Below are 13478 nucleotides of genomic sequence, written 5' to 3' on the forward strand. Positions count from 1 at the left end.
AAATGGTGATGCCCAAACATACAGGCAGACCAGAATCTGGCCAGTTCTCCAGACTTGTTTCTGCCCATAAACCCTGGAAAGCAGTATGGTTTCCATTGGGACCTTTCTCTTCCATTTTTATAAAATAAGAAGTGAACAATTCTGGCTGGTACCAGACTCTTTGGGGAGCCTCTTTCTCTTGACGATAAGTATTTAATAATTTTCCAAAAGAAAATATATTGTATCTGTTAATTAAATAAAGTGTTCACAGAGAAAATAGTATTACTATATTAGTGCTCCTGAATGGAGGTATTTTTCCAGTCAGTTTCTAAGGGGCCTCAAACACAAAGCTTAAGAAGCAATTCCATGAATCCTCTTTGTGTATTGTGTGAACAATTTCTCTGGTGTTATAGCCTAATGTAACAATAACGTGATTAAACGGATGTACAACATAAAGGTTTGATATCACTGAGTCTTGCCTGCGTTGCAAGGGCCATTTCAGTCGTTTTAATCTTTCAGGGATATGCTTTTCACTTCCAAATGGCATTCTTGTCAAGTAAAATATCTCATTGGTTTTACTTGGATTCAGAAGACTGTTTCCCATCAAATGTAGCCAAAATTTGGCATGTTTCATGTATCAACTTTCTAAAAAAGAAGAAAGTGTTCCCTGTTTGTGGAATATGCTATTAAAAATCAGAGAGAGCACAAGTGAGGCATCTTGCTGTCCCAGCTACAGGTCCACAATACTGCGCTCACACTGCGGGTGTAAATTCAGCATCTACATGAGGTACAGTGACTTGTCAGCATTTAATATGGACCAACATACACTGATATAGAACAAAAGTAAATACATAACTTATACTTCACTAAGTATCCATGAACAAAAAATAAAATTCTATTTCCTATGTTATATTTACACAATTTAAAAAAAAAAAAATCTAAAATGAGATGGCAAATTCATCAAAAAACTTTGTTTTGAGCTCCGATTAATAAAGTAAAAATGTTGGGTTTCATCCTTATGATTGTCCTTCCTTGATTTCTACTGACATTTTAGAGCCAATGTCGGCTAATAAATAGAATAACACGCTCATAGGCACAATTCAGATTCAAATATGTTCCTCCCACTCCCCCAGCCAGTAAATGCAATTTTTACCAGCTGGTGATTCCTGAACAGCCAGTCATTTTCGAGAATGTGGCTTTAACATACAGAGCATCAGCATTGAGGCAGGGCTGGAGCTAAAACAAAGTGTTCATACATACATGTATTTTGCATAAATAAATGAAATAACAAGACATAAAAATGACTCAAATCCGGCAACTGTGAGGCAGGCCCACACGAGTCGAAACAGATGACTTTTGTTCATGTAGTTTTCGTACAACAGTTTCACATTAGTCAGAAGTGATAAAAAATACCATTTATATCCAGTGCTTATAACACTTACGAAACAACATCTGTGAGTGTGTGTTTTTTTTGTACTACAAGCAAAATCAAGTTTCAGTCCTAAAGAACAGTCCTTTGTTCTCCACAAGCCTGCAGAATATTATTTTGGCATGGTCATAAAATTAAAAAAAAAAAAAAAAAATTAACCAACTAATCTAAATGTTTGCCTTTGTGCAAAAAAATAATTACATAAAATACAATGCTAGCAATACAGCATTCTACCTATGCAACAAAACCAGGAAAAAAAGAGAGCAAGAGAGAAAAAGTGACGTGGGGGGAGGGAGAGATACTTCTAACTGGAGAATTATGTAAGACGTTAATAAATAGTCTTTTTTTTTTTTCTAGGAAATAATGATGTCCTCCCCCCAATCTGAGCTGAATGTATTAAAACCAGTTCAAATTCCCAAGCTATTTTAAGAACAAAAAACCACTTTCTATCAGTACCTTAGCCAGCTTAAAGAGGACGCTCACCAGCTAATGACACAGCATATGCCTTTGAAGACTTGGCTAGACCAGTTTATTGCTTATTAGACATGGACTCAGAACACAGTTAAATAAATATTAAAAATATAGCTTTTTTTTTTTGTTCCAAATTACAAAATGGTCAGAGAAATTTGACCATTGTGTTTCTATGCCATTATCTTTATAAATTGTCCTGTAAATTGAACAATCCTCTTTGTCTTGGGGGGGGGGGGGTCGTTCTCTCACATAGAAACGTGATTCCTACAGTGGCAAAAATGGCTGTTTCTGACAGGACAGGGATCAGAGGGGCTGTCAGGTAGGAAGGAGACTGCTCCTCCACAGGGCATCCTGCCACTGCAGCTCACAGGAGTGTCTGCAGAGCAGGAGGCACAAGGACAGCCAGACTAACACAGGCTCCTTGTGTTGTCCAAAGCAAAACCCGTGCAGCTCCATGGGAAGATGCTCCAGACTTCCAGAGGAGGTGCTTTAAGCCCCCTGGTACCTCTCAGCCCCAGCCTGAATTTGTCACCAGTGGGCTGAACACAGCCAATTCCAAATAAAAGAGCTGAGGATCTTCAGCACAGTTACACCTCAGGCCTATTGGAACTGTATTTATACAGTGATCTATTTGTGAAACCAGCGGAGTATGAGGGGAACAAACAAAGGCAGTTTCTCCTCCGTCCTTGAAATCAAACAGATTCACAGTCTTTGAATTGAATCTTGCATATTTCCCAGAATTTTCTCCAGTAATTGCATTGTTTCTAGAAGTAATGCAAACAGAAGTTTTAATTTCTATAGCACCTTACGTCCAAAGATCCCAAAGCTCTTGACGAGTCACGTTCCCACATGACTACTATACAAGAAATATTTTTGATGACCCATTTTCCCACCTTTGCAATTAGATATTTGAGTATCCCTCCCTCCCCCACTTGGAGTCTCACAAATAAATCACTGCATAAATACTCAAGGTAGCACAGTTCCTTCAGGTGCCAATGGGAACATGATGTACAGAGCCATGATTTGCCACAGATTCCTCAGGCCCTAAAAATTCAGCATGGTGGACTGTAAACTCAGGTTGGATTTTACATCTGCCCTTGCTAAGTGTGGAGGTTTATAACTATAAACACATTTTTAGGGGTATTTGTACTCTATGTACATATAAAAGTACTCACTTTATTTTGCAATACATCTAGCAGAGTGTTTCCAAGAGCTCCTTGAACATACAGTGTTAGAGGAACAAGTGAATTTCTCACTCATAAAGGTCATGTTCATTTTAGTAGCAGGTGCACTTTTATTTTCAAATACCTGTGTGATTTAGGGAGGGGGAAAGAAGAGGCTCTTTAAAATATCAATAAGGAATTGTAAGTGTAATGCCACCAACTGTACTTTTAAAAATAAATATTAAGTATTTGGACCCTTGACATTCTGGAATGAATAAATTATTTAAGAGAAAATGTGTTAAGACTGAATGCAAGGGTTAAAAGCAAAGGGGTAGAGAATGTAATCAGAGGTGGCCTCACACTGCTAAGACAGGCCTGTCCATAGCTGGTGATCGCTCTTTTGTGCTTACTTAAAATTTCACACTAATGGCACATCAAGAGGCAAAAGCAATTGGGCACATGCACTATGGCAACCATGTTCACTAATTAAGAATATCCTGTCTCCAGATTCCTGAGTACTTCACCATATTCTGGAAAAAAATTAGGTTTCTTATATAAGTTGTTTTTTTTTTTTTTTAAGATGCCAAAGGATTGTCTAAGACTTTACAGTGTCTCCTTTAAGACTTTTTTGTTTAAATGTTAAGATTCAAAAGTTATGAAAAGTTTGGCACATCAGAAGTTCAGCTATACATATGGAAAAAAAATGGAATTCAGAGACTATTTTTTAAAGACAAGCTATGATGCACAGGTGTGCACACTTGCGGACTTGTTCTGTTTCACAATATGAAATCTGCAGTTTTTGTTTTCTAAAATAATCCAGAATAAAAACACATTCACAACCTGTAGGCTGGCACAGCATACCTGAGTGAGAATGTATAACCCCCATCTAAAACAGTAACTTAAACCCTTATCAGCATCCAAACGGAAAAAGACAAAAGGTAAGACTTGTAAGACAGCTATTGATTCATATAAGTTCTCAAGTCCTGATGTCTGATATTTATGTCTTCATCTAAATTAAAAAAACAAAACAAAACAAAAACAAAAAAAACCCAAGTTCATGAAAAATTAGGGAAACAATCTGTCTCACACGATAAGAAACATTTAAGACCATTCTGCTGATGTAACTGTAGGAGCCACACATGCATGCAGGCTCTTTAAGAACTTTTGTTCAAAAAAACCCCAAAAAAACCCAAATGAGTCTGAGTACTTTAATTCTGTGAACACTCCTCAGTTGGCACTGACTGCCTCATGGGCTTCGTTTTCACTACTATAGTCTGATTTGGGATCATCCTCATAGTCCTCGTACATTTCTATTTCATCCTCTCCGTTGATCATTTCATTCCCAGGAAGGCTTCCGCTGTCCGTCTTCATACCATAAGTGCTCTGGATGACAGGGATGCTGGGCTCAGGGCTGGCAGAGGTGCTGGAGCAATCTGATGTCATCTGAGGGGACGGCGTGGTGGTCGCCATGGTAATAGCACCAGGGTACACAACTCCTGTTCCCGTGGTGATTGGAATCTGAGGCTGTTGTCTGCAAGGGAAAACAAGAGGGAAGTGTCACTGCCTGCGTGTAGAGGAGGGAAGACCTTCTGCAAGTCCAAAGGAAAGAAAAGCAGGTGGTTTCCTAGAAAGGCCCCATGTATTCCTCTGGGCTCCGAGTCCTCTATGGTATTGGTTCATTCTCTCCCCCAGAGGACAACTGGGATCTGAAGTGTTTGCAGTCACTACCAGACATCCTTTCATGTACTCTGTGTGTTTCTTCAAAGCATAACACAAACTGGCACTTGGACAGAGACCATCAAAAGGCTTCAGGCACCCTGTCATGCCTGCCTGATACTCTAGACACCATGTATCCAAAATCTAAACCCTCTAAACCCATGGCAAGAGCTTCTATTAATGAGAGGACCTCAGATTACCTAAAACAGCAGACAGAAACTGAAATCTAATTTACTGTATAAGTGTCAAGTAGACTCCTATGGCACTTGGGCATTCTTTTGACATTTGATTGCTGGCTTTTGATTTTTATTTGGATCCATCATCAGAATGCCATTTGCTTTTCAGGATTTCATGTGTAAGACGGGGCTTTTGAAGCCAAGTACTTGATAAAACAAGAAAACAAATCTGCCCTGGAAGATGCTGAGTTTGTATTGACTCAGTTATTGACCATACGTGCCTTTCTGCATAATCTGTTTAAAGAATCATACATTTCAATGTATTCCCAACCTTCTTTAGAGCAATATTGACTCAGTAACAGTGAACAATTATAGATTTTAGCAGGAGAAACAGTGTCAGGTATGTTTGAATAGTCTAAGGAATCTGCAACTTGACCACTGTGTCATTCCATGCTAAATTCAAAAGGACATTTTATAAACCAGTCTCACAATTTCCTAATCATTGGCTAAATCAATACAGAAGATAATGTTAAGCTTATTTTAAAAACTCTAAATGTCGAGTCTTTATTGTTCATTGATCAAACTCTAATTTTGATAAATATCACTCTAGAGAGTTACAGGGAAGCTGCACTCCTTTGGGTTTGGGTAGTGAGCAGTGAAACCACGAGCACCCTGTGTAACACACCACTGAAATAGTTTGCAGTCCTGCCACGGCTGGTGCTGCTAGCCTGACTCTTACAGCCTCTGCACAGCTTGAGAAATTCAAACATCTGTTGTGTAAGTCTCGTACACCTGGCTAGCAGCGAGCAGAAACGCAGTAATTCATTTGACACAGTCATTATACTCCTGTTTGCAAATGATGATTTGCAGATGATTTACAAACAGCTTGGGATTTTTCACTAAATTTTCACTTTTTAAATGGTCTGATAAATGTTCTGTGAAAACAATTTTCAGCCAATGTATTTGCTTGCAAGTGATTTTCTGCAAACATCTTTCAATACTTTATCCATAAAATTGAACACCTACCTCACATGGGAACATTCCTGGTTTAGGATTGCATGTTTTCAGGAGTATAAGCTATTACTGCTAAAACCCCACGAGTATCTCCTCCACAACTTTTAGGCACAGAAAATGTTCACATTAATGAATGTTTCCACAAAGCAAAGGAAAAAGAAACCCACACATGGTCAACAAAAAAATCTTTGTAGTTGTCACCAGGCCATACACACTTACTTCCTTCTGATCTGCCCAACTAATAATCTCTCACCGGTATTTCTCAGAATAAATAAATTCACAAAACAAAACATCACCAATTTTTCATCAAAGAACACCATCATATCGATGCCAAATAATGCTTTGGGAAAAGTTTTTACAACTCCTGTGACAGAGGTTGTAGAACTGACTCAGAGAATGATTGAGCCAAAGCTGCTGCTGTGTTACAGATGACATTAGGTATCAGAACACTAATATCCACCTCTATGCCTCCCCTCTCCAAAAGGTTTGTGGTTTTTCAGAAGCAAATTGTGTTTTCACAAGCAGCAAGAACAATTTTAAAAGTCTTCTTAAGACAACGCTGTGACATATGTTGATGAAGTGATGGTTATCAGTTTTAAGATCAAAAGGACAGAGAAATCCTGGTGTTTAAAACTCAGTTAGCAGAACTCTTCTGCACATCCACATTTCTGCGGGACTGGGTGCACTTGTCCAAGTACCCCCCATTTCAAAGTATACATGGAGGTGGTCATCAGAGCATAAAGAAGCCAAATTCACAGAGGTACTTTTACTTGGGAGCACACCAGGCAAATGCATGGCAAGCTACTGAATGCATTTAATTGTCAAAGAACTTCATTGGTATAGCAGGAAAGTTAAAGGCTTACTGAATTTGTCATTCATAAATGCAGTCCTTTTTTACATGTTAAACAAAAATCAGACATGCTGTGCATGCCTGCTGCTGGCTGGGTAATAACTTTAAATTGCCTATATCTCACTGTGGAACTGTAAACATGTGGTAACTGTACCATCTAATTGGAAAGGGTCTCAAATTGCTACCCATTTGCTAGCAAAAAATTTGCTAGCACTTAAACATGGGCACCTACACACCCCCAGTAACTGGACACCTACCCCTGATTTAATACCTGTTATTATTTAGAGCTGATCAGGTTGTCACTGTAAATTCTGCTCTAGTTGCTACACTACTAGAAAGTCTTATTTTAAAATATCACAAATTATGTGGATGGCATATGTTACTAGAGATGAGTGTTATCATTTCCTAAGTAATTAAGATCTTGTGGGGAGGAAAACAGAGCCTTTGCTGAAATTCCCATTACTCTCCCTGAAAGGAAGAGTTGGAGTTTCTAACCTACAACTCTGGTCATTATGTTTTCTTATATTTATAGATCTTATAGGCATTCATGTTAATGGAGCCTTTTATTACATTAAATTCCACATATTTAATCATTGCCTCTAGCTAGAGTTTTCCCAATCATAGAACCTTGGAGGGGGGAGATAAAAACATACTTTACCTGCAAGCTACAGGTTACAATTCAGCTCGGTTGCACATGGAAGTTTTCTGCCTGTTAAGATTTCCAGAAAGCAACATTAATCTTCTGGTCTCTTCAGAGCCATGAGGAATGGTGGCACATCTCTACCTACCCTGGATCCAAACCACTCCTGTCCCCACCATATCCTCTTTGACAGAGGAATCCTCATGTGGACAATTACTAGGTGTCACTCTTCTCTGCTCTGCCAGCACTGATAACTTGTCTGTCCACTCTGGTGCTTAAGATTTGGCCTAAATATTTAAGTAAATATAAAAATGTAAGTAACATGAAAATTCTTAGCCAAACTGACCTGCTCACAAATTTGTGGCATTAGTATTCTAAGTATTTTTCTGGAGAATGTTCCTCTTTTGACTTTGCCAAACCAGCCAAACATTTAAATTGGCAAATGACCATTGTTTTCTGATCCCTTCCCAACCATTTTCTGACAGCTATTTAAATGTCTGAAGCAGAAATTGATTGCATCAAGCAAAATGCTCATATGTTACACACCCCTGTAACTCACATTCCCATAAGGAATGAAATAACAGTAAATCTCACAAAAGCACCCATTGTGTACTTGCTTTAAGTTCAAGCTACAGGAGTATAACATTACAGACTTATTCAAAACCATAGCCTAGCAACATTCAGACTGTGTGTGTACAGTAGTTATAAACACTATAAAGGCTTTATTCTAAACATCTTAGTCTGGTAAAGCACAGAAAAAAAAAAGTTACTGCTTACATCATTTTGCAGAGAAATGTATATAGCATATACTTCTATTTAGAGTGTATTAGACTGTAAAAATGACTGAGCTATGAATTATCTTTGTAAGACAAGGCAACAAAAGACAGACTCAACTAAAAATATCTGAATTTAAGGTTTATATATGATCCATTTGTTAGCTCACATCTATTTATGCATTACAAAAAACTACTATTGAGGATAAATTGTAAATCACTTGAAGTCTGTTCAGGATTAACTTATGCTGAAGGTATCATTCACAAGTTCCATTAATAATTTTACTATTAAAAATAACTCAATTATTTTAAAGACATAGCTGGCTCCAGATACAGCTTCCCCTATATTGAAAGCAGCAATTTTTTAACATACTCTGCATTAAACATGAATTATTTCTGTATATTATCTGCCTCATTTGGAACAAAATTCATTCATGTAGGGATGCAATGGAAGGCCTACACACACTGCAAGTTCCACTCTGCTGTTTAGAATACTTGGCAGTGCACAGATTTTATTCTATTAGATATATAACAATTATCTGAAAACGTTGATTTCCTGGCCAATTTATTGCAAGAAATCTTCATTCTCATTCAATTCTTTGGAGGTTTTTCTTCAAAAATCAGAACAGAACCTAGCCATTCATTAGCTTATTCATCTATTTTATTTTAAATCCTGTCTAGTTGGTATCTTGAAATTCTTTAAACTCCCTTTTTGCATTTCAATAAGTTTTTCAAAGACTGTGGTTCAGTGAAGTGAGTAGTGTGAGCCTGTTGCAACAAGAAAGTTTGAGCCATGGAGAATTTCATGTTTGTGGTGGTGGGTTGTACCCATAGCAGAATTATCCTATCTTAGCCAGTGGCTCACCTAAGGGAGTCTGGCAGGAATTAGCCTTTACTGGATTGCCTTAAACATAAATGAATATTTGGTATAAGAAAAATGCAAACACAATTATGAAAAATATTTTTCTTTTCCTTGCCTTTTACTATTTTCTTTAGCCACCTTCTTTGAATGTGTATCTGACTCTTCACACATCTCTTACTCATCCTTTTATTCTGTGATGATATTTTTTTGCCATTTTGGTGTGCCCATTCCCACTCTAATTAGTTTGTTCTTTAAAAAAAAAAAGGCAACCAAAAAAAAACCCAAAAACCAGCAGTACTTCAAGCAGTATGAAGCACTTGGCACATTTTATTGGAGCCTATTTTGTACTTTTGTTCTCTATCTCCCCCTGAAATATTTACTGTAAACACTGAGCATATTCAATCCGAAAAACCACATTTGTCTCTTATTTCACTCTGAAGAGGAAACAGCATCTCAACTCTCACGTTTACAGTTCTGAAGGACGATTTATGTTGTTCCATCAAAACAGTGGAAAAATAATGGGGGTGTGAGGTCAGTTAGGAAAACTGTTCCAGCTGATGCTTTATGTGATATTTATGTTAAACACAGGGAAGAGTAAGTTTAAGAAGCTGATGGGCTCAGTTACTGTGTTTCACTTAGTTATAATCTGATTTGGAAGAAATGTTGCTTTTCATTACTTAGTAAACTATTCTGCTGAGACAAATGATTCCGTGTTTTATGTTTCAGTTCAAAAAAGATGTTCTAGTCTGGCTTTTTCACTAATTTTACTTGGTGTCTTCCAATAAGTTTGTTTTAAATTATTCCTGAGGGAAAAGGGGAATTTGGGACAACAGTGGGAAGTCACAGGGAAGTATGAAATAATTTTTTTTTAAATCCCAGCCTGTGATTCCTCAGGACTGTAATCTATATGCACATTGAACAGGAACATAGATCTCATTTCATCTCCATTGAATGCATCCATTAGACTTCATACTCCCTTTTCCATCACTTGCACAACTAAAACTCATTGGTTTTGGTCAAGTCCAGTGCATCATCATACGACTGCACAGAGGTAGTTTACTTTAAACTTCTTCAACATTAATAGAACACGGTGAAGTGGACTTAGCATAAATAGAAATTGGAAGCAATCCTTTCAAAAACTGGTGGCATTCTCATGGTCTTCATGATCACACTGCTGGACATATGAGAAAGATGTTACATCTAGGTTGCACCAGTTGAGTTTTGAATAGCTTTCAGTATATATATATTTTAATAGGAATTCACTCTTTAGGTAGGCACTTTTAGAAGTTTCTTAAATCCATCCTCAATATTCACTCCCATTTAGCCATCACATTTAATGTGTAAAATGCTACTGCTTAATGCTGTTTTGAATTAGCAGACAATTCTCAAATTGTTCAGACTGCTGTTTTGGCATTTCTTTTGCATTTCTTGTCTAGATGTGATTTGGTCTGTCAATCTGCTTTGGAAGACGTAAGCTAGAATTTCATTCCCTCAATCTGAATATAATTTGTGATGTACCGTATAAATTCAAATTTCTATTTAGAGTCCTATGTGCAATTTTGATGGAAGACTATTAGTAAACAATTTCCCTTAGACTGAAGAATAAAAAAAAAACAATGTCATAACTATAGACTGGAAGACTATTTCAAGATATCAAAACCACTTCTATTTACTGATTGAAGAAAGAGCCCACATTGTTGCAGGCTGTGCCACAAAATAATTGACTGCAACAGGAGTTCTACATCCCAAGCCAAAAATGAGGGCACATAATCGACGTCAAGGTCAATTATCTGGTGCTGAAGTACCCAACAAAAGGAGACTATTGTGATTAGAGAAATAAGCAGAACATTGTGAATTTGGAAAGGCTGGCACTGGAGACAGCTTTTAGACTCTTTGTAAATCACCAGAAACATTGTGTTAGAGCGCTGAGCATCACAGATTAATTCATAAAAAAAAAAGAAACAGGAGCGAGAAATCAGTTATGGTGCAGTTGTTTCACTAGACTTTTGTTGTCTTTAGCCTGTGGAGGTTTCATAGCGCTGCTTTCTCTGCTGAACACCAGAGGAAAAACCCCTAAAAACACATACAGTGTTCTTAAAACTATGCCAAGGATCTTTTTGGGCCATACATTTTAAGTTGTAAATCTACCCAGTTTATCTACGCACTACTTGAAAGACTTCTAAAACTTACTTTTAGAAAAATGTATTTACTTCTCTATATAACAAAATTCCTAGTAGCTTCATACCTTGATATCATTCATTTGTGTGTGTTTCTCATGCAACTCCTCTCCCTTTTCGCCCTCTCCTGACTCCTTATTCTACACAGGATAATCCTTTGTGTTTCTCTCTTTGTTCTTTTCTTAATTTAGGAAATGATGCTGGAGTCATTACTAACCCAGAATGGATTAGCTTACTAAAAACTCACAAAAGACATGATTCAAACCTTTCAGGCTAATGGGAAACAACTTCTTTTGCCTTTAAAGAATTCCACAATCAGTCTCATAATCAGCATTCAGTGGCAAGCCGATAGCTCCATATTCCATCTTATGTTTTTAATAAGGTCTTACCGGTTCAAACCCTTTCCCTCTAAATGACATTAGTCAGTGACTTAAACAGATAAGTCCATTTGGCTTCAAACAGCGTGCTCCATCTTGGGAAACAAATGCAACAATTGTACTCACCCTACAGTAAAAAACTGCCTCATCTCCTGCCTCCGAGACCTCATCAGCTGCTTGTATTCACCAATGCGCAGTTTCTTCCCATCCACGATGCAGGTGCGTTTTGGTCGAGGCTTGTATTTGTAATTGGGGTACTTTTCTAGGTGGATCTTACTTAGTCGTGCCTGCTCTTCGTAATAGGGTTGTTTCTCTTGGTTTGACATGGACTTCCAGCGAGATCCTACGGACATAAGGTGTTAGTGAGTGCTCAGGTGAAGCAGGCTTAGCTGCGCGCATACGCGACTCAACGCGCCTACTCGCCATAAGAAATTTTAATTAAGGTCCTTAAATAAACTGATTTAAATTTACACCAGTCTGCACAGATATTGGCTTGCACAACCTGAGACACCTTGAAGGAACCCTGACTTTCAGATATTGCTGCAGACCAAGCATATGTAAATCTCTATTAAAATCACTTAAAATCAACAGTTAAGTCTCAAAATCTCAGCCTCGTGCTGCGAAACAGACTACTTAATTTTTTACAATAAGAGCATTAATCTGTGAGTAATTCCATACCTCTGTAATAGCACGCGCAGTATGGTGGTTAAGGAAAGTCTGCAGCCATACTCTCACTCTTAAAAGCCTAACACATTGCCTGGGGACACAGGCTTCTTTGATATTTTTATGAGAATTTGGTTTATACACTCCTGCTAATAGATATTAATAGCTTGCTATGTAGCAGGAAAAAAGTATCAAACCTTATAGATTCAGGAAAATTATGAACAATCCCTTGCTGTCTGGGCATCTTAAAATTTACTGAACTTCTGATATAAGCTTGGCATAATACTGACACCTATTTTAAATTCTATTATGCATATTATTTTTTGGCCAGATGTAATAAGCACACAGAATGGAATCTTACATTTCACAAACTCACGTTGGAAAGACAAAAAGTAAAACAGAAAGCACACTGTAACTATATACACCACTTCAGGTACTGTAAACTCTCATTGAAAGCTGCACCAATAGAAAAGTTTAAAAATTAACACAGTGTACACAGGAAGAGGCAAAAGCATTCAGATCTCATGTATTGTTTGTAAGGAGCTATCTAAACACTTGAACAGAGACGGGAATAAGAAATGCAGAAAATAGCTTTTTGGTGTCTTTTAGATGAATAAAACGATTACAGCTGTGGTAAACGTGGGTGGAAGCTATTCTTTTACCAACATTTTTCATACATCAACAAATGGAAAAGTTGTATAAATATTATCCAAAGCCAGCAATATTCTGTGTCAGTTCTAATATTTCAGTCTCTTTTCTCATTGTCCTGGAAAAGTTGCACAGATATTACACGGACACAGACTTATTTGTGGCAGAGCAGATACTGACAGGTTAATTCCATGGTTAACAAACACTCAATTGCTGGCACTTCTGAAATATTTATGCTGGAAGTTTACATTTTAATGAATACAGTTACTATGCTCCTAATAGTTTTTTTCACAGAATGCACACAAATAATATAGATTCCCTACAGCTGCCAACACTGAAACAGTGAAGGTTTTATACAAAACTGAAAGGCTATTCATATAACTCACTTATATGGTAGACAAAAATATGAGAACTACTAAGAAAGATTTTGGAAGTTTCAGGACAAAGTAACATTTATTTCTATGTATTCTTGCCTCTGATTGAACTAACATGCAACAAACTTTGTATTTGAACTCAGAGTTTACAATAAAATGATTACAG

General features: G+C 37.3%; 1 protein-coding gene across 13 annotated transcripts in view; it reads right to left on the minus strand.

Annotated features, from left to right (window-relative positions):
* Positions 1-767: 767 nt before the first annotated feature.
* Positions 768-13478, minus strand: part of SOX6 (SRY-box transcription factor 6) — a 362938-nt gene continuing 350227 nt past the window's right edge. For 12 of the 13 annotated variants that reach the window (XM_050975367.1, XM_050975366.1, XM_050975368.1 and 9 more), the window contains 2 exons: positions 11754-11970; positions 768-4573 (listed from right to left, as the gene is read on the minus strand). In XM_050975367.1, the coding sequence (XP_050831324.1) occupies positions 4270-4573; positions 11754-11970 (521 nt within the window). In that variant the 3' untranslated portion in view covers positions 768-4269. Of the gene's footprint in view, positions 4574-7456; positions 7508-11753; positions 11971-13478 lie in introns of all 13 variants that reach the window. The other variant, XM_050975372.1, reaches the window with a different exon arrangement.

Source organism: Serinus canaria, chromosome 5 (genome assembly GCF_022539315.1).
Source record: "Serinus canaria isolate serCan28SL12 chromosome 5, serCan2020, whole genome shotgun sequence".
Classification (NCBI taxonomy): Eukaryota; Metazoa; Chordata; class Aves; order Passeriformes; family Fringillidae; genus Serinus; species Serinus canaria.